The sequence below is a fragment of the Paramisgurnus dabryanus genome, chromosome 15, assembly GCF_030506205.2.
Source record: "Paramisgurnus dabryanus chromosome 15, PD_genome_1.1, whole genome shotgun sequence".
In the NCBI taxonomy this organism is placed as follows: Eukaryota; Metazoa; Chordata; class Actinopteri; order Cypriniformes; family Cobitidae; genus Paramisgurnus; species Paramisgurnus dabryanus.
Genome location: NC_133351.1, coordinates 22599408 through 22618934, shown reverse-complemented (window position 1 = coordinate 22618934; position 19527 = coordinate 22599408). Strand labels below are relative to the sequence as shown.

General features: G+C 39.4%; 1 protein-coding gene across 2 annotated transcripts in view; it reads left to right on the top strand.

The window, feature by feature from the left end:
• Positions 1 to 19527, top strand: part of thsd7ba (thrombospondin, type I, domain containing 7Ba) — a 259565-nt gene that overhangs the window by 127881 nt on the left and 112157 nt on the right. For both annotated transcript variants that reach the window (XR_012335112.1, XM_065292788.2), the window contains exons 7-8: positions 357 to 512; positions 6598 to 6795. Coding sequence is in view for 1 of the 2 variants with exons in the window: in XM_065292788.2 (XP_065148860.2) it covers positions 357 to 512; positions 6598 to 6795 (354 nt within the window). In the remaining variant the exon portion in view is untranslated. The remainder of the gene's footprint in view (positions 1 to 356; positions 513 to 6597; positions 6796 to 19527) is intronic.

The window sequence follows — 19527 nt, the reverse complement described above, 5'->3', positions numbered from 1 at the left end:
ATGCCCAAACATCTCTGTGTTATTATTGAAACATAACATTTTGTGTTACTTTTAAAATAAAATCAACACAAAATGACACAATGTATTAAAAGCATAAAAAAATGTAAAAAATGAACACATCCTTTCTTAGAGTGTATACAATTATTGCTGTTCATCAATAATACTTTAAACATTTTAAAGTAGCCTACTTAATTTGACAAAAGATTCAGAATAGGGCTTTGCAGGAAAGGTAAAAAAACTCATTTAACTCATTTTTTTAACTTCTGACCAAATTTGATTTACATTCGGTACTAATTTTTCCCTCTGTATCGCTAAACGCTAAAGTAATAACGTCTTTATATTCTTTCATTTTGCAGTGTCTCGGCCGGTCAGTGGGAATCTGTGTTCAGGTGATTTACCCTCTGCGGTGCAGCCCTGCTCCAAACCGTGCCCACAGCAATGCCTTCTTTCATCCTGGTCCTCTTGGGGTGCCTGTCTCCACGACAACTGCATGGAGACCCAAGGACGAAAGGGTAGGATAAAACAAATTAGATATTAAGGAAATCATATAGGTTTTCCTTTTATTAGGATTGTCTCTAAATTGGTAGTCTTGATTCACTTGTATTTATTGCTTAACCTGTTAACCTGAACCATCACTTTTGAAACCCCCTTTAAAATGTCATAGTCAAACTAAAATAGATACACTTTATAATGCCTTTGCACTAAAAGCATAAGTTTGGTCTCATTTGAAAGCAGAAACTTGGACATTTATTAAGAGGTCATAATTAAGCCCTTTTCACACAGATATGCCGTAAGATACACGGGACAGGCATCCTGGAATTTTACGGGACCGCTTGATATTTTATTCATTCACACTGCCAAGTTTACCCGGCACGATTTACATTGATTTACATTCGGTACTAATTTTTCCCTCTGTATCGCTAAACGCTAAAGTAATAACGTCTTTATATTCTTTCATTTTGCAGTGTCTCGGCCGGTCTCGGCCGGTTTCAACGCAGTAAGTAACGAGCTAACTTACCTGATATCTGCTTCAGTCCAGTTTGCTGACATTTCTTCTTAGTGAATGTTGTAAATTCCTCATTTTAAAGAGTTGAACCAACTTCATGTTGCCATGACACGCGCGTCCTCACTACGGCACGTGCGTCATTGTTTATGCGTCTCATATATAATTTCCTGATAACTGCTTCAATCTAGTTTGCAACATTTCTCGTGGTGAATGTTTATATGCATGTTATCTCTCGTTGTAAGGAGCTGAACAATAACTTGTGTTCACTTCGACACGCCCATTACTGCATTCTTGCGGCTTCTTGTTCACACAGAGGGTTACCCGCGTATCTTACTAGGTCCTCTTTCCAGCAACGATCCCAGAAGATTAACGGAACGAGTTTTTGTTCACACAGACGCTTGTCTGGCAATTTTACGGGTATTTTCTGGGACCAGAGGTCTGTGTGAATGGGGTTTTAGTTACTTATTAAAAAATTATAAAGAGCTTAAATGATACATTTTTAATAACTCCACAAAACATTTAATGAAAACTTACTGAAACTGGACTTGGAGCTGTCTAGAAATGCCCTACAGACTAAATTCACAGGTCTGACCATGATACCTCTAAAACTTATTTTTATTTTATGAAATGTTTTTTAAACCCATGCCATGTAAATTTAGAGAAACCATAAAAATGCTAAGTTAATGTTTGTTTATTCATATCTTACAAGCATCCTTTATTGTCCTATTGTTCCCTGTCTGGCAGACCCATTAAATACAAGCATCCAGATGACTCATTAACAACTCTTTATCCGGGATATGGCTGTCTGAATTCTTTTATTATTATAATTAATTACTCAAGAATTTTATTCAGTGTTGTAATCCCTCCTTTCTTTGATCAAAAGTCTCAATTCACTTTCTTTGTATGAAATGCCTTTTTTACAAAAAGGAATAGTCCAAACATTTTAATTCAGTCATCATTTACTCTCATGTTGTCAAACCTATATACATTTCTTTGTTCTGATAAAACCGAAGGAATATATTTTGATACTATGTAAGTGAATTGGGCTCACGAACGGTGTGGTTATGAACATTCCTCAAAATATTTTCCTTCGGGTAAAGAAATTTATAAAGGTACATAAAACAAGTAAATGATGACAGAGTATACACTTTTGGGTGAACTATCCCTTCAAAAATACACCTTAGTAGACAAGAGTATATTTGCCTTTCTAGCATTTTATCTGCTACCTGATTTGATCTCGATATTGGTTGAGCTATAGCCCTAGCATTCATACAGTAAATAGAAAAATTAACATTTGCACTACACATGCAAACACAGATTTTATCAGAGCCTTGTGGGTTTATTTTGTGTAGTTTATTAACTTTTCTAGTGCATTACAAATCTCCAATAGCCCACAGTCAGATTTTTTTGTCCTCATTGTGTGATCTTCAATGGGTGAATGTGAGAGCGGAATGAAGCGAACACCAGGTTGGTAATGTTTGTAAATGGCAAATTCTATCCAGCATTAATGTGAGTTTGGAGCATTGAAGTGGGACTGATAAGGTTCTGAAGTATTAGATGTGAACTGCAGCCCACAGGTCTTTCCCATGAACAAATCCGATAGCTCCTGTGAACCTTTCAATTATTAATATCCACAGAGATGGGTCTCCACCAAATTGTTTTTCACAGTTTTTGAGGAAGGATTGGGAATCCAGGCATTCTTTTCGATTGATCTGTAGGCAGGGCTGTAGGCACTGGCACTATGTGTACATACTGTACTGGATGTCATCTTGTGTGCTGCTCTGGTGTAGTATCGCAATTACTGGTTGTTGTAATTTGCTCTTTCGGTGTCATGGGATTATTCCTTTGTCATTAAGGATGACAAATGCTGCTTTTTGATGCTTAGACATATCGGAACCGTCAGTTCTTGTACTGTCAGTGAACACAACCTTTCTATTCTAAATTTAATCAGTAAATATTATAAGAAAGCATTAATGAAAAGACATTGTATTATGTTACATCACCTCAACTATGGTGTAAAATAGGGTCAGCTAAACAAAACAATTCAGGATGTAATACATAGGCTGTGTCCGAAAACTTAGGCAGCTGACTTGTTGCATCGCCGCCTCATGATGCAATGACTTCTGCGGCATAAAGGCAGCTCTGAGATACCCATTCGGACAATATATTCTTACTAGAAATGCAATCAAAAGGTGTAAAAAGGGAAACTATAACCTTATTAACACAAAATTTTTGCTCCAAACCCTTTCTTGGCCACCATTTTATTTTTTTAACTTGACCAGGCTCGACCAATCACATTAGCTGTCTTTATAAAATCCCAATTATTTTTTATTTAACGCAGTTTTTTTACACAAATTATGAATGTATGGTATATATTTTAGAAAAGGGGTCCCCACGCTAAAGGTTCACACTGAAAAAAATTATTCATTGAATTTAATCATTTTTTTTAAGGTAAGTGGTTGCAATCAATTTATTTAAGCTACATTTAAACAAAAAAAGATTAGTAAAGTAAAATAAAATATAAAACTTTTGATTAAATGTAGCTTAAATAAATTGATTGCAACCACTTACCTTAAAAAATTGATTAAATTCAATGAATAATTTTTTTCAGTGCATCTGTGGGGAGTCCCTGCTATCATAAAGTTTGAAAACGCCTGTACTAGCTGTCACTGTTGCGATAGCCTTTTAAAAAAAGTATAGCTTTGGACCTAATTGGCTCTATCATACACCAGGCGAAGTGTTTCTTTTGCAATTTTTCACCCAGCGCAGTTGTCATTTTCATGTTGTTTAAATAGCAAATACATTTGTGCCGTTCTGATCTGAAAATGAGGTGTGGCATTTTTGGGGCATTGCTATTTTGAGGCAACTTAAATAGACTATGCCATTGGCCAACAAAAACCTGGTCTAAAGTCAATGGCACAATTTTGTTTTTGTTAGCAATATGCGCCTATTACTGGGACAACAATGCACGTTTGCTTATCACACAGATGGATGCGCTGCAGCACACAAACGTTTTTAAATATGAAAAATTAAAGGATTAAAATGTAAAAGATTATTATTGACTCTCTTAGACATAAATGAGGAACGATTACGCGACTTCACTGGTAGCCTGTTAAGTAATTGAATGTTTTTTTTTTAAATGCTACCCCACAAATTTATTGTATATGGCTGGGTTTACACTTTGCATTAACATGCGATCTTGATGATCCGTTCATGCAGATCGGATCATCAGTATATCAGGACACGGCATGTTTACATTTGTCAACATCAAAGTGGCTTCTGTATCTGGATGTGTGATCGGATCTCGTGCAGGGAGACGCGCTGGATGAATAGCTCGCAGATCGGATAACATTCCGATCACAAGCGCGTTTACACTTGTGTTTTCAATGTGTATGTGGACAACATCCGGATCTAAAGCGTTTGCCAGACACGTTTGCCAGATACTCGTATAATCTCATGCGTTATCAGAGCTTACTGTTAAGGGAGTGTCTTGTGTGTATTTTGGGAATGTGAGCATTTCTTTTATCACAAACGGTTTTGACGCATGTGCAGTAGGCACTTATTTCGACAAAACACGTGATGCACATGGTTCACATGATGCAACAAACACATTTTGAAAACACAAGGAACACACATGACACTCCAAACACTTATTTTGAATTTTAGCCACTCAGATGAGCAGTCAAGAGCCACCACTGGATAACACTGATCATTTAAGCCAGGGGTCACCAAACTTTTTTCTCTGGGGGCCACATTATCGTTCCTGACTGTGATGGGGGGCCGGGTCAGCTATATAACATAGAATTGTATGGCCCAGACCAAAATGACCACCAGCAGGCCTCATTGTGTAGTACAGATTACTAGCCTGGCACAGCCAAAGTCCCCATCAGTAAACAGCTTTCCATGGGTAGCTAGTAGGTGAGCTACCTTATAGCTAGCTCGGACAGTAGCCTGGTTTGCCTGAGTTTGGCAAAGGAATACATTCTTTTGTGCAGCCAGCACGCCTTTCATCCTTCGAATCCTGTCTTCTCTTGCTTGCCCTCGCTAGCTAGCATACTCTTTGTGGCGGGTTTCGTGATGACGACACAGATTATATTCTTTGAAAACTGCCACACTTTCTTTACATATAATACAAACTGCACGGTCCTTACACTGAACAAAAAATAATCGTTGGTCCACTCTTCTTTTAAAACTCTGCACTCTCTTATCAACTTTTTGTTTAATGCTAGCCATTTTGCTGTCCTGAACACTGCCAGTTCTGGACAGTGATCTGCACGTGCGTTGTCTGTTACTGCTTGATCACAAGTATGTCGGGTCGCAAAAGTGGATTCGGACACGCCCATTTAGACCGTGCGCTTAGATCATCAAAATAGCACCTAAAGAGTTCATATTACTACCTCAGCGTTACATATTGATACCAAATGTATACATATCTGTATCTTATAGTACATATTAAGACCTTTTAAAAGGGTGCAGCATCAGGGACAGGTTGGGTGCATATTTTGACATTGCAGGTCAGGATGCTGTGACATATATTAAATAGTCAATTGACTGTTCTGGTTATGCTTATTCTGGTTATTTTTGAAACAGATTAAAGACTTTAAAGTATACAGTCCACAGACGGTATACATATACTGTACATCTGGATTTACAGTATATTCCATGTCTGTTTATTTATTTTGATGTGTTGAATTAAATAAAGCAAGCAGAATCAATGTTTTAATTATGTGTTTGATATTGTCAGATCTGTCATCATACTACTGTATACACTAATGTCTCTGAGAGTTTGCGGCTTTTGTGTCAATGCAGTGTTGAGAGCTGTGGGCTGTTTTGATTATTTCAAAGGCTTACATTTTCTAGCTTGGCTCACACTATAATTTCCCGGGACTGTTGAGTCAAGCCTCCCCGCGGGGGTGTGAAAGAACCAAGCCCCACCTTCTGCTTGCACATACTCAAGAGGAAAGCTCTGGCCAGTTATCAAACCATCTTCAACGGGAAACAAAATCAGATGGTATACAGACACACCGAGTCCTCCCCTCATGTTTAAAGATCGTCCAGTTTGCTGCAGTTTGATCAATTATGCTTGGATTCATGCCTGATTCATCATTTTTTTCCTCATTTATGTACTGTATTGTAATGCATTTTAATACCGTCCAGATCTGGCTCCGGGAACGTTGGCCAGCTTATGAATTAGTAATTAAAGATAGCCTACATTATTTCTTTCTAAAACACATTTAAAGAATTAACATCTTTTAAAGAGCAAGACGCATGGCTGTTTCTTTTAATGCAATGTTTTGCAGTTCACATTTCATATTTTTTCAATCGCAATTTGCTCCTCGGCACTTTGCAGTCATAGCTCATAGCCTCACAAATGACCAAATGAAAAGTGTATTCAGGCGAATTACGACCGATGCAGGAGGAAGAATTCATTCGGTAACAAAAACTGTGACAGAAAGTCATTTCAAACAGTTTTTTACCGCAGGCATGTTTAGCCACCTCTAGGATTTCAGTCCAGAACTCCCTGACCAGAAACTGGCACTCAATTTGCCTCACAATGCCCTTAATCCACCCGTCTCTCATTCTCTTCACAGGCTACAGGCAAAGGAGGAGAGAGGTGCTGGAGGACGGATCTGGAACAGAAAACTGTGCCCACCTTTTGGAGTCGATGCCCTGCGAGGATCCGGTGTGCTTTCTGTGGCAGGTGCAGTTTAAGAGCGCTTGTGTACCTGGCAATGAAAACTGTGGAAATGGAAGCAGGACTCAAATTGTTGCCTGCGTCAACTCGCAAGGTATATAATATAACATGCCAAACACAACAAGATATAATTGCAACATTAACACTCAATGCAATGATGATAGGGTGCTGAGGATGCCTGACAGGGTGTTGCTATGTGGTTGCTAAGGTGTTCTGAATAGTTAGTGAAGCATTGCTATGCATTTGCGATGTTGGGAATGAAGTTGGTGGTTGCTGGGGCACCTATATGTGGTTGCTAAGTTGGTCTGAGAGGTTGTTAGTACTGTTTATTACACAACTTGATTCTGATTGGTCAGTAGCAGTGTTGTCTTTGGCAGCCCTTTTAGTTTTAGTCTTTTGGACGAAAATGTTTTTTAGTTGTAGTCACATTTTAGTCACTTATAAAATAGTTTTAGTCAAGTTAAAGTCGACGAAAACACAAAAAGGTTTTAGTCAAGTTTTAGTCGATGAAACCTTAAGCTTACCATGAAATGTGTCACAAGCCGATTGTTGAGTAAAATTGAATGTATATGATATGTTCAAGCAACACTATGTAGTTTTTTTACCTTTAAATAATGTCTCTAAAATTATTTCAGTGATAGAACAACTTTTAACTGGACAAATTGTACTGTTGCTGCAACCTGAGCAACCTCCTAGCTGCTACAAGCACACTCTGAAAGTGGCGGTGGAGGGTAGGAAACACAGCCCCGCCCCTCCCCCTGCCTGCAGAAAAGTGTCTGATACCAGGCACTGTTGCGCTTTTCAACCACATGGGGGAGCTGTAAGTCATTTTTACATGGAAACTACATAGTGTTGCTTTAACAGCGTGACTTGTTAGTTACCTTTAAAAAAGTATTAGCGTGATGAGCCATCAGGTGCCACTTGAGGTTGGTGGCATTCTTCCCACCTAGTTTTGGCCACATTTACCATCGTCTCCCAATATCCATTCCGTTTTTATTTCTGATGGATTATACTGAAAGTATGTCCATAAATCATCTCGTCGTTTCCATTTATTGGCGTCACCGCCATGGTCCTTCGAACTCGCCACAGCCGCAGGTGTGTTGTTGTTGGGTGAAATCTGGTGTGCGTGCGAGGCATGGCGGAAGCCGGGTGGTGGGCGTGAGTGAGACCAAGCGTTGACCCAAAACAAGGATAGGAAGCGGCAGCATTGCTGATACTTCTTAGCTAAAAACGGACAGATTTCACGCAAAATAGGCAGAAATGACATGCATTGTAAACGTCAGACTTATAATCATTTTCGTTCCGTCCCGTCAACGAAACCTCGAAAGCGTCTCGTCATGTTTTCGTCACCTTAGAGCCATTTGTAGCTAGTCATAGTCGCGTTAGCGTCATAAAAAAAAGGTGCGTCAACGAAATCATTTCGTTATCATCATCGTTGACGAAAACAACACTGGTCAGTAGCGACATTACCAGGTTTGTTATGTAAGGGATAATGTAGAGGCAGCCGGTAGTTATTTGGAAATAAGCTCCGACAGTGTGATCAGGACCCGACGCGAAGCGGAGGGTCTTGTATCACACTGAAGGGGCTTATTTCGTGATAACTACAGGCTGCCTCTACATTATCCCGCTTATTACACGGCTACTTGCCACATAATAAAAAAAACTGGACATGAATATGAATTTGAAAAATTTTATTGGCATATTTGTTTTAAATTAACATTTTTATCCTTTCGCGAAACTTTGCACAGATGCATAAAACGATCGTAATACCTTATTAAGATCCTCTGCTTCATAATTGTCTGTCTCCATTTTTTCTGTTTTAGCCAGTCTTTGAGAAGTTTTAATGCCCATTCTGTATTTTTTTTTGGTTTTGGCTTCGTAGCTGTCATGCTCTATTTTGTCAAGTTCAGTCTCAGTAAGCTCTCTGTGTCTTGTCGTTGTTCATTCTTCTATCCACTGTTTAAATGTTTTGTTTTTTTCGTACATGTTAAAATTAATGCCAACATTTTCCATTCTTAATTGTGGTTGTCCAGTGTTTGTCACAAGATGGCGCCAAACAGTAATCTTTGTTGGTGCGGTGGGATTTTAAACATACAAGTAGTACCGGCTATGGGTTATTACTTTGGAGCGGTTATTATTTGAAAAGAACGAACCTGCAAATGTCTCAACTGACCAATCAGAATCAAGCATTCCAGAGAGCCATGTAATAATGATTGATATTCAATCAGTGGGATTTTTTCAGGTACTTTATTGTTCACAAAACAAAAATTTAAGTCCGATCACAAGCTCCACACTTTGAAATGTCTTTAGCTGAAACAATATTATGTGCTGAAAAGTCTAATGTCTAAATGTTCATCAAATGTTCACAATGCTTTTACCGTACTGTAAAGTTGTTTTAGATTATCAATAATTAAAGACCCACGTGTCTGCACATCCCAATTTAATTTTGGACATTGTGTGTTTCTGTAAGGGAGCTATTAGTCAGTCAGAGAGATATCAAATAAAGAAAAGGGCTTTTAAGTGTCCACGAAAGAGCAGCCAGATGCATCCCCCCTGTGTCATTTCACTGTCACACTCTTTTAGCGTTGCATTAAACTAGATATCTGGCTGAAGAGCTATCTGAGAGCTTTTCTTTTAGCAATGTGCTTTGGAGATCAGCTAGCATGACCTGCTTAACCTGTAGCTCTGTAATTTATTAGAGATGCTGTAAAGATGAGGAAACCTGCGTTGGCTTTCATGAAACCTTAATAGGCCATCTTTTCAACCCGCAAAACTAATTGTGCTTTCAATTTTTATGCATGTTTCATTGTGCCGTAATAGATTTCGAATGGATATATTAAGAAGCCCTTACAGAATTCGTTCCAGTTTAATAATGAATGATTCTTCATGGTAACAGGCACGCATGTTAGTAAAACAGGAAAGAGTTTAAACCAGATATTTTTCATGGTCAGCTCTTTTCTGTGATAATGCCAATTTAAAACAACAGGTGATCGTAAGCTTGTGATATTGAACGTCAAATATGTTTTTCATCCTCCATTGCACATTAATCGATTTGCTAACTGATTTAATCTGACATAATCAGGTGTTTTTGGGATGAGAAATAGCGGCTTGTTTTTTTGCAATTTGTTTTTCATTTATTTGAATCTAGTTCACAATGAAGGGACGCTTCCATGTTATCACACAAATTTAGTTTGACCTCATTTTCGGAAGAGCAACGCTCTCATTTGAATACATCGCTGCTGTGTGAAATTTAATTACCCAGTATTTATAGGTAAAACAAATTTGTGTAGCAAAAGAAGCGAGTAATGATAGTTAACAGCATCCAAATGACTCTTGATTTTGATAATTATGTTGATGAGAAGTCTGGTTCAATTAGGCGTAAAGTGGCTCGGTTGCTCTATTGTTTAACCTTTCAGCCCATATCTAAGAAGGAGACTTGCAGAATAATAAAGCATTTTTGGCCGCACACTATTTTCAATGCAGCCTCCCAGACTTCCTTTTGCTGGAGTTAATTGGGCTCTGGAGGACAAAGCTCCTTCCTACTTTATTTTCCCACGAATGAACATATCGATGCATGAATATCAGGGATCTGTTCCATTCTGGCCATGAAATGGAGCATTTTTGTCAACCTTGATGTTTAACGTGTTCCAGTTTGCAGTTAAAACACATTGTGTAGTGATCTATTATACCATATATTTCTGTAGTCAAGGGCAGAGCTGAACTCAAACTCTGATTGAAATCCAACTACTGCCTCGACTGTCTTAGTTCTTAAGTTTAAATTCTCATGCTGCCAGATATTTGACTCTTTGCATGACGCATGGTTCACATCACAGCTTATTTTTCCCAACAACTGCATGCAAGAACAAGGGGACATCTGACCAATGTGTAAAGTGACCAGCATCTGTACATTTATAAAGCACAGTGGTGGACCGTCAAGGCCCTCTTCTGGCCTTGGCCCTGTCCCAAATGGCACACTCCAGACTTGTGGACTTCCTCAGAGTCCACACTTTGATGACATCATGTAGTGCAGACCTTAATGACCCTTGATGCGAGTTCACGAGGGTGCACCGGAGTCGTATTTTGGGACAGACTCAAGCATCACGGCTGAAATAGGAATTTAAGTTGCCAATCAGTGTGAACTCCTCCCATCTGTCGTCTGATTGGTCTGATTGCTCTTTTTCCTAGGGCCTTCTGGGTTGGTAGAGTGCATATAACCTGTAGCAGTGCGAGCTTTGCCGAAGACCGCATCAAGGGTGCAAAGGGGGTGCTGATGAGCACACTTTGGAGCGTAAAAATGACAGATGGGACACTCTACGGACTCGTAGACTAAGCAAGAATGTGCAATTTAAGGCCATGAGACCGAAAGTCCACATGAAGTGTTCCATTTGGGACTAGGCCTATCAGTATCACTGACATATGTTCTAATATATTTTTCCATTAATGTGTATAAAATTATTCCCAATAGTCTTTGGCAACAAATTGTGATACTGCGTTTTGTATCACATATTGATGGTTTATATAGCTGGCATCATAATGATGGTATGAAGAGGTGGACAATTCTAAAGGTCTTAATGGTGACATATCATTAAAATATGTGACTTTTTCCATGTTTAAGTGTATAATTGGGTCCCCAGTGCTTCTATTACCTAGTAAATGTGAAAAAGAACAACCCAGTAACTTTTGGTAAACTATTCTCTGCAAGCATGTGAAAAAATAGGTCATTAAAATTTGGCTCCTCTTGTGATAATACAACCTCTTAAGCTGCACTATCCAACCACGGCACTGCAATTTAGTGCAGAGATCAGCTCATTTGCATTTAAAAGGACACACCCAAAAATGGCACATCTTTGCTCACACCTACAAAGAGGCAATTTTAACGTGCAATAATAAATTATCTATGAGCTAGAACTTCATTTATGTATTCTGGATACATCAAAGATTTATTATACATGTTTAAAAGTCTTGAAATGTCTCCTTTAATGTAAAACATTGAACACCACTGGTAAAATGAAATTCTGACATAATCTTCAGGGCAAAATTACTTAGAAAGGATTTATTGTTTACTTTCAATGTCTAAAATTCTTAAATATTTAAAAGCTACAAAACTATAAATCCTTCAAGCTTCAGCAAATCCTGCTGGTCTAAATACTAAGTTGTATTCATGCTTAACCAATAAAAACCTGTGCACCTTGACCTTAAAAAATGAAAGTGCCTCTGACCTAAAGCCAGCCAATCAGAATATATCTTAGCATTTTGACAATATTCTGACTATTTTGTATCCAATAAGCGTCAGTTGATCAGTGAATAATCTTTGGGCATTACCACTGAACCCTTTAGAAAGATCCCAGGTTGCTCTACTCTTAAAATGAAAGGTACAAAAACGGTCACTTGTGCGGCACCCTTTCTTAAAGTACACCTTTGTATCAAAAGGATGCATATTATGGCACTTTTCCATTGCATAGTACCCCACGGTTTGGTTTGGGTCAGGTCGGGTCAGCTCACCTCACTTCGGTTTGGTTAGCTTTTCCATCGAGTTTAGTAACACTTTGGAGTGGGAGGGATTATAGGCGTGTCATTGTATTTGCGCTGCCTACTGCTGTGACAACAAGTGAGAGCGTCGTGGTACATTCCCATACATTTATTTATTTCTCAGTCCACCACAAAATTAAAATTGACCACCACAAATAGATGTTTGTACATCGCATTTATCACTACCTCTGTCTCACATGACAGTTTCTGTACAAACACCGGTGGCGTCAGTCGATCATTTAGGTTGCATTTAAGCATATATGCTTAATTGCCATAAACTGCAAGTCTGGACAATTTTTTTGTGGAGTTGCTGATTTTCAACCTGTGGATGTTTTTCAAAGCTAAAACGGAGTTTGGGAACTTATAGCAGAGTACAGATGACAACATGTTTGCTCGGGACAGAGCAAGCTAGCACTAGTTAAAGCTAATCATTTACATTATAGTGATGACGCTGGTAGTGATGATTCTCTCAGACCAATCAGTGATCTACAGTGTTTTCGCGTCACGTTTTGGTATCAGCTCGGGTCGCTTGGAACCCCGACCGTGGTCGTACTAAAAAAAGTATTGGGTACTACGTACTGCACCCAGTGGAAAAGCTCACAAAAGTAAGCTGACCCAAACCAAACCATGCAATTCTATGTAACTCTAAAGTACATATTGGTGCCCCCATGGTACATACTGTATCCGTACCTAAATGGTACATATCAGGACCTTTTTAAAGGGTATCGACACAGTGACAACTTTTGTACCTTTATTTCTGACAGTGTACAATACTGTAAGTCTATACTGTATAAGCTGATTTGATATAAGTTAAATTAGTAATAAGTGTGTACAGCCAGATCAGTTCGAGACAGTTCACATGTGTTCTTAATGGACCAAAAGATTTAACATGATTACAGCAACAGTCACGCAGTTATTTACAAAATAGCATTTGCTGACACAATGCTATGGATTAACACAATGGAAAGAATGAACATCCTAAATCCGGTCGATCTCGTCGAAGCACAGCAGTTTTTATACTCCAGGGAACAGAATGAAAAGACAGCGCTTTTATAATGGCTATGTGAAGCTCTCTGTCAAAGTCAAAGAATGCCCCGTTTCAGTGAAACTAAAACAATGCCCCAGCTTCTTGTCTTGCAATAACTTCTCTGTGTGAACTTCTCCAAGTGTCCAAACCTTTGGTTCTCCAGCAGCTAACCAATGCTGCGGGCAGTCTAATAAGGGCTGTTGTCAGTGAGGATCTCTGAATATCATTCCAGGTGTTTCTGCTTGCCAGATTCTCTTAGGAGTTCAACTTTGTCTGGCAAATGAGGAGTGACAGATTCCATCTCTGTACTCTGTAGCAATTCCACATTTTCTTAAAGGAATTCAAATAGACCACCAATCCCATCCGGGAAACTGAATTTGTTCATTATTTTCACAGCACTTCAGGTTCTGTGTGTAGCCCCTATGTTCATTTACACTGATGAGAGAGGCACTGTTACACAGAGAAGTCATAAATAAATAAAGTGTGTCCCAATGCCAACTGGGAATGTTCTGCTGCATCCTATTAGAAATGCTTTTATTTATTTCCCTGGTTTTAGATATTTGGCATCTGTTGAGAGTTCGTGTAACTGCAAACTCCTGCGATGAGGCGGCTTGTTTTGCAGGTTCTTCATGTAGCTAGCCAATGTCTGTCCCAAAAGCAAAATATTGGGGGCTGTGATCGTTTAACGTGTCATTGGCACGTTACTCAAACTCATTGAATACCACAGTAGCGGTTGTAATTTTATGCTGGTTTATGACCTTTTCATTGTATATCTACCGCACTGCCAGGAATTCACATAAGAGTGCCAACGTAATATAAGAACCCAAGGTCAACTTCCTTTTGTTTTGTTTTTATTTTTCTGCCCAAAATTTACAGCGGACCAAAATCGTGACCGCTATCTTATCAACAGGACAATCTTTGTGTAATTTTATCTAATGTCAAACCGAGGACTACTGCAATCGATACATAGGCGTGAACCTCACGATGGCTTACCAATACGCCATATGTATTTTTTATTTATATTGCTTTCTAACATAGGTCTTAGCATTGATGACATATTTCATCTTTTCATCTCCTGGCTTATATCTTGACTGTCCAGAGCAGCGCCCTTCCAAGGTTACCGTTCCGATAAAGTACGGATCAATCATTACATAACAGCACGCCCCCTCCATACAGCAGCACCAATGCACCATGGGACCTTACATGAGCCCCTATTCTGGTTTTGGCCCATGGCACATGCATTTGTCATTATTGCCATTAAAATGCTAATAACGTCTACCAGGTGTCTGTGTGAGGTGACAGTATGACGTGCTGCTGATCAATGGGAACTTTAATATATGCAGCGGATTAGAGGTTTGCTGCTGTGTGCCCTGTACTCCCAATAATGCCATTTATCTCCTCTGAGCTTGGTGTAATCAGGAATGCGTTTGATGGATCTCACAACACTTTGTCCTTCTCTTCAAAGCGCTGGTGGAATACATGTGATATAGAATTGAAAGCAGACCAGCTTAGACAAAAATGCTATACTTTGTGTAATGGTCAACGATTATTCTTGTTCTCCATTCACTCTCATTGTATGAAAAATATGTAGCAGCTTGATCATTCTTAACATTTCTGTCAATGACAAGCTGCTTGAATGTGAAAAGATAAAAGTTTCACAAAGTATTTTTCTAAATGTGCTTGATTCAAAATTGTAGGCTACTGTACATTCAACTTGACCTTAAAGGGACACTCCACTTTTTTGAAAATATTCTCATTTTCCTGCTTCCCTAGTGTTAAACATTTTGGGCTCTATTTTAACGATCTGAAACGCAAGTGCGAAGCGCAATGCGCAAGTGAGTTTGTGGGCGGATCTTGGGCGCTGTTGCTATTTTCCCGGCGTGAGAAATAACTCTTGCGCCGGGCGCAAATCAATAAGGGGTTGGTCTGAAGTAGGTTCATTATTCATAGGTGTGGTTTGGGCGTAAAGTCAAATAAACCAATCAGAACGCTAGCCAACATTCCCTTTAAACGCAAGGGCGCAAGTTCCATGGCGGGTTGCTATTATTATGACGGATTTACCAGGCGCACGCCAGGAGCGGTTCACAGCCGAGGAGACCGACGTCCTTGTACGGGGGAATCCCACGCTTGCCAGCATAAATCGGGCACGCCGTGTAACGGGAGGTGGATCTGCCTCAGGACTTGACGCCAGCAGAGGACATCGCTGCATCCACCCTCACCGCTGAAAGGGTTTGGGGGCTTTGAAATCGGACCCAAGAAACGCAAGCAAGGTCCAACCCCAAAGTACTCTTACAAATCAAGTTCATATACATTAAGGTTTCTTATGAAAACATTTTAACTATTATTTACATAAAATAAACGTAATACAGCCACACAACAAAGTTATGAAAATATTTTAATCGTTATTTGCATGAGAATAAATAAAAACTATCACCACAATGCTCACCACTATGATTCCCCTTATCTCGTGTATTAATATTTTTAAGTGTAACAATTTATGATTTGCAAAAATAACTGTTGCATCTGTGTAGATTAGATAAGCAAAGTGTATGCGCGTTGTGCACGCTATACATTATGGTCAAGCATGCGCCCTTAAAATAGCATAATGAACCACGCGCAACGCGCCACTGACTTTAGACTAGTTTTTTTTGGTTAGTAGCGCAATTGTTTTTTGAAACTGCAAAATAGCATAAGAGATGGTTTGCGCCGCAACACGCCTCCTTTTTGCGCTGAACCGCCCAGGGAGCGCAAGTTCATTCCCTAGTTTGCTGACGTGCATCTGTGGAGGGAAAAACCCCGCTGTGCGCCGGCGCAAAATACGAATGATACATGCGTCACTGACAAAGTCAATTGCGCTGGGTGCAAGATAGGGCCCTATATCTTTACAGTTTTGGAATCCATTTAGCCGATCTTTGGGTCTGTTGGTACCACTTTTAGCATAGCTTAGCATAATGAATTGAATCTGATTAGACCATTAGCATCGCGCAAAAAAATAACCAAAGAGTTTCAATATTTTTCCTATTTAAAACTTGACTATTCTTTTGTTACATCGTGTGCTAAGACGGACAGAAAATTAAAAACGGTAAAAATCAAATGTTTAACTCTAGGGGAGCTGGAAAATGAGCATATTCTCAAAAAAAGTGAAATGTCCCTTTAAACTTATCCAAAATGTTCGCATCTGTGGCAAGCATTTTGAAAGGTGTTTTAACACTGTACAAGCAAATGCCAAAATTCAGAATAGCGTCTGACAAGTTAATCCACGTCGTCTCGCACCACATATTGCGAACAAATTGCAAATAGTGCTAATGATATAAAGACTTCATTATGCATTGTTTTGCTGGGTTTTTTATACGGATAAATGAATACACATCAGATACAGTGTGCAAGGTTTCTGTGCTTGATGTATCTGTATGATAATGAATATGAAAAACTACAATGTGTAAAGATCTCTACAGTGTAACGCCAGTTTCACACCGCAAGCGTGAGCAGTGCGTATGCTTAGCTTGAGCAGCATGTGAGGAGAGCGTTTGCTGCGCGTGTCCATTGTGCTTTCACACCGGCTGGGTTTGCAGCGCATACTGTGCAGTTTAATAACAGTATAAAAATTTCAAGTTCACATTACTTTATTTTACATGCATTAATGAGCAAAACCACTTCAAGAAGGTTTTTGAAGGTCATTGTAATTTATATAACTGTGATTTGTTTAATACACATTGTTTTCGTGCTGTTCTGGTTTGTGTAATGTCAGATATAGACACAATACACAATTATAGACATAAAAAGCCCATGGCACATTATTAAATCTGTTTCTCTGAAGTTTTACGATAAAATTAAAAAATCAAAAGCAGTCGATCGTTTTCCCTTCAACAGTTTAAGCATAGATTTATAGATGTATCTATTTCTCTGAAGATTCTGGATGAGGACTCATTTCGTGCTGGGCAGACAGTGAATGACAGGGCAGTCTTCTGGTGTTTTTAAATATTTGATTGCTTTCTTTTAAATTGCTCAAAGTCATGACTGTTTGAAACACACTTGGCATCACATTTATGATTTTATGGTAAAATTACACTTTTCGCTTCAATCCACGACTATTTAAAGCATAAACAATGCACTTTCAGGTTAATTGAGCGTGAGCAGCGCAGAAAAAATAGAGCCGACGCAGAAAACGATCGGAGCACTGCTGCTTCAGCGACGCTCCTGCCACGCGAGCATGCGCTGCTCACGCGTGCGGTGTACATGCTTTAATTTGTTAACATGGGCGCCAGAAAAAACAATGCGGCGCTTATGCTCACGCTTGCGGTGTGAAACTAGCGTAACAGATTTTCATTTTTTGGGTGTACTCTCCCTTGAGAAGCTAGCTAAGGTTTTAAGAAGTCCTAAGAAGACACCAACATCTCATATTGTGTTCCAACATTCAAAACATATTGTCCTTTTAACAGCTGGTCTTTTCAGCATGAAAAACATTAATATAACACCTCCATTTGACTTACTGGCGTGCTGACCCTGGCATCTGCATCACAGATGTCGTTTCATGCCTGTGAGCACACTGGCACTGATTGCTCAGTTGGGGTGGGAGAAGGTGCATGCGGTTTCTACTTTGTACCGCTTTTCGGCTGTCACTTAGTAAGTGATGTGTCGGCCCGGCGTTCCCCAGCACTAAATTATGAGTGTTGCGAGTTAGCTGACATGATTGAGTGCAAAGATGCAATTTCACTGCGGGTGACCAAAGAAACGTGTCGCTTTAACTGATGTGGGAAGAGAGACCGATGGCTTCTGTGCTTTGACCATAATTCCATCCAACCATTGGAATTGAAGAAGTGTGTTTAAGCTTTTAGATAAAGGTTCCCGCTAAAAAAATGTGCTACTAAAATTGGTGTTGGATTACACTGACCAGGCTAAAAGAACAAACAACAGCATTTGGACTCACATGTCAATGTAATTTTATATTTTTGAGAGTGAGCTATTCACATATTAATAATTTAGGGAGGTCTTGGAGCTGAGATCCCATTACAGTTTTACCCACACATGGCTAGTGGATTCTGCTTTTGTGAATTATGTCTACCCTTTTAAAATGCAGACGAGAGGCACATCACATTTTCACACAAATTCCAGCTTTTCTGGCTTGAACTCGTCTACTGTATAAAAAGTGGTTGTTTTGACTATTCATTTTTTCCCAATGGTAAGAAAAATCACAAAAAGCAATGTTTTAATGTTGTTACTCCAAGACTTCAATGAGACTAAATAAAGAGCAAATGGAGAAGTTTGCTTAAGTCTGTGTTTTTTCTACATTTTCTCCCCAGAAATAGAGCCTTTTATATGTCTCCTATAGTGTTTAAAATCATGAACTTCATTGAGTCTTTTGAGCAATGAAAGAGCAACCCATGTGCAATAAAGTTTTGTTGTTGTGACAGATGATATTGAAGCTTATATCATCAGTTAATGTGCAACTACACTCACCTAAAGGATTATTAGGAACACCATACTAATACCGTGTTTGACCCCCTTTTGCCTTCAGAACTGCCTTAATTCTACGTGGCATTGATTCAACAAGGTGCTGAAAGCATTCTTTAGAAAAGTTGGCCCATATTGATAGGATAGCATCTTGCAGTTGATGGAGATTTATGGGATGCACATCCATGGTACGAAGCTCCCGTTCCACCACATCCAAAGATGCTCTATTGGGTTGAGATCTGGTGACTGTGGGGGCCATTTTAGTACAGTGAACTCATTGTCATGTTCAAGAAACTGATTTAAAATTATTCTAGCTTTGTGACATCCTGCTGGAAGTAGCCATCAGAGGATGGGTACATGGTGGTCATGAAGGGATGGACATGGTCAGAAACAATGTTCAGGTAGACTGTGCCATTTTAATGTAGCACAATTGGCACTAAGGGGCCTAAAGTGTTCCAAGGAAAACATCCCCCACACCATAACACCACCACCTCCAGCCTGCACAGTGGTAACAAGGCATGATGGATCCGTGTTCCCACTATGTTTATGCCAAATTCTGACTCCATCTGAATGTCTCAACAGAAATCGAGACTCATCAGACCAGGCAACATTTTTCCAGTCTTCAACTGTCCTTGTGCAAATTGTAGCCTATTTTTCCTATTTGTAGTGGAGATGAGTGGTACCCGGTGGGGTCTTCTGCTGCTGTAGCCCATCCGCCTCAAGGCTGTGCGTGTTGTGGCTTCACAAATGCTTTGCTGCATACCTCGGTGTAACGAGTGGTTATTTCAGTCAAAGTTGCTTTTCTATCAGCTTGAATCA